Source organism: Pundamilia nyererei, unplaced genomic scaffold, assembly GCF_000239375.1.
Source record: "Pundamilia nyererei isolate P.nyererei 1_Seehausen unplaced genomic scaffold, PunNye1.0 scaffold00381, whole genome shotgun sequence".
NCBI classification, from domain to species: domain Eukaryota; kingdom Metazoa; phylum Chordata; class Actinopteri; order Cichliformes; family Cichlidae; genus Pundamilia; species Pundamilia nyererei.
The window spans coordinates 40349-43019 of record NW_005187782.1 but is presented as its reverse complement, the minus strand read 5'-3'; the positions used below and the strand labels follow the sequence as shown (position 1 = coordinate 43019).

Below are 2671 nucleotides of genomic sequence, written 5' to 3'. Positions count from 1 at the left end.
GTGTGTGTGTGTGTGTGTGTGTGTGTGTGTGTGTGTGTGTGTGTGTGTGTGTGGGAGAGTTTGAGCTCTTTTGTAGCAGTGGGTATATTACCTTTGCTTTTATATGTTGCCTTAATTATAGAATAAATTGGACATGGAAAGCAGTTAAAAGGTAAAAAAAAACCCCAACAGGAACATGCACATAAACATGCTTTGCTGTTGCCTTGCTCTTGGTGTCTAAAGGCAGTTGCAGTTAAGTTGAACCTTCTATTTTTACTGCTTCAGTTCTGCACAGACAGCGGGACAGATGGTTCAGTTTGTTGCGTCACTGTTTTTTAAATTTATTTATTTTTTTCCTTACTACTGCCAAATTCCCTTATGTCAGCTGTGCTTTATTGGATGCCATCAGATCTGGCATTAGATGAACTGTACTTCCTGTGCTCCTGCTGGTTGGGGTTGGTAATTGTTTCTCAGGTAGCCGCCAAATAAAGGAGCCCCATCTGTGAATAAGGAATGCAAATCAAAGGCAGGCTGTTTGCATTATTTAGTCAGTAATTACTATCCCACATAATTTGTAACTGCGATTTTGTTGTTGCTTTAATATGATATAGACCTGAGAGATATTAGAGGGCATTCATTTATCTTTTGGGAAGAGAGACTTCTTAAACTAAAATAGTAAATCAATAGTAAAACTGCTGTATGCAAGAAAATTGACATAATTTAAACGAAACAGGAATTTTAACAGGTAATATTAAAATAAAATAAAAAAACAACTATATTTAGACCTGTGTTGCAATGGAAAAAAACATTTCACTGTGTGCTTGTTTGTTTTGAGCACACTAGCAAGCCATGATAATATTTTTTAACTGAGTAATTCACAAAGCATCAAGCATACAGCTAATACTGACAGTGCTGAGGTGGGTGGTTGGTGGGTTGTAGCTTGGGAGTGGACCCCCATATCAAATTGGGGTTAAAGCCCTATAATAACCTACAGCCAGATTTGTCTGTAATTACAGATCTGAGACTTAAAATATGCAAGAATGGAGTTATTTATTCTTTAGGTTTATGATTATTTTTAAAAGTAAACCCTACTTGAAAACAATGAGACTAAAGGTGCGGTCCCATTAGAGAGACAGCCGGCATGTTTCACAAGCGATAACCTCGACTACAGAAGAAGGATACGCTCTTCTATGAACTCGTTCACTGTTTGATGACGGAAACGACAATAAAATGTTAACTGTCGTTATAGGTCCCAACTGTTTTGCTGGGAACAGGGTGATCCCAGCAGGGGAGCGTGTGAATATTGACGAGCGAACAGTATGCTACTGCACCTACCGGGATGGGACATGGCACACCCACCCCCATGCCACCTGTGAACAGCGCCCACAGCCCAGCCCAACACAGAGCACCCACACTGAGGCCCCCAGCGACAAGGACAGCAAAGGGAAGGGAGGGAGGCCATTTATTCCCAGACTGGACGTAATACCTTGAATTTTAATTTGTTAGATAAATTTATCAGAGGCAGAGTCACTCTTGAGGTACAAATCAACTCATGAGTCTGCTAAACTTCAACTTTTAGAGCACCACATAAAATGTATTGTTCAGAATCTAGCGTAATTATCCAAATAGAACAGCTTCCCCATATGGAAAAGATATATATAAATCTTATAAAGTTTGTATCTGTCTTGTGTCTGTCTTGAAAAGCATACAAGAGTGAAAACAGATATAAGATCCCTTGAAAAATTATATAATGAAACTTGTATGTTTTGGATACTTACTAAAACAATGTATGAAAGTAATGAGAAAGTGGCCACTTTCATGAGTAAATCATATAAATTTTCACTATTTCTTTTCCATATGGGTCGGTTCTTCTACCTGAATTCAAGATCTAAAGTTAACTTGTTGGGAAATAAAACAAATTGGTTCCCATTTCTTTCTGGGAAATGGCACATCTTAAGTCCACACAATGGGAACTTCACATAGCATGGCCAAAATTCTGACTTGTAGTGAAGGTGGCTCCCTGGAAATTTAAACTCTTTTTCCACTACAGCATTGGGTAAGCTCTACTTTATATTTAAAAACAAAAAACCCCACTAAGCTGCTTCTGTTTGGCGTTGGTGAAATAAAAGTGAAACTGTAAAATAATCAAAGAGATGTTTAGTGTCAAGTGTGGAAATGGAGCTGGTTGGCAAGACCATTGGGAAAGAAGTTATATTGACAGTAGAAACCCAAACAAGAAAAATAGAATACACAACTCTGAGACAGCTTGAAACAAATGCCCAAGGAAGGGGTTAATATCCTATCTTACTCAGTCCATTACTTTATTCAAACCTGAACTGCTGTCATACAAAATGACTGAAGAATTGACACTCTAGCCTTTTGATCAAATACAGTAAAGACCAGGAATTTTTTTTGAGATACCGCACAGCCAAAGAAATTCTACTGTAAACACATGGTCATTTAATGGATTTTCTTGTCTTACTGTATTGTTGAACACTGCTGAAGACATCAAACTGTTAAATTTCACTATTAAGAAGTCATGAAGACCTACAGATTTTACAAATATCTTCAAGTAGTTCCCACAAATGCTTTTGGTGGCTGTGTTCTCTTAAACTCTGTGCTCCTACTCATTTCAAGCCATCTCAGATGCATGGGCCATTCTCCTGAAAAATAGATGATTGTCCAGGAAGTT

General features: G+C 38.0%; 1 protein-coding gene across 1 annotated transcript in view; it reads left to right on the top strand.

Annotated features, from left to right (window-relative positions):
- Positions 1–1651, top strand: part of LOC102193346 (von Willebrand factor C domain-containing protein 2-like) — an 8692-nt gene extending 7041 nt beyond the window's left edge. The window contains exon 3 of the mRNA XM_013915859.1: positions 1229–1651. Within this exon, the coding sequence (XP_013771313.1) occupies positions 1229–1470 (242 nt within the window). The 3' untranslated portion in view covers positions 1471–1651. The remainder of the gene's footprint in view (positions 1–1228) is intronic.
- Positions 1652–2671: the final 1020 nt, after the last annotated feature.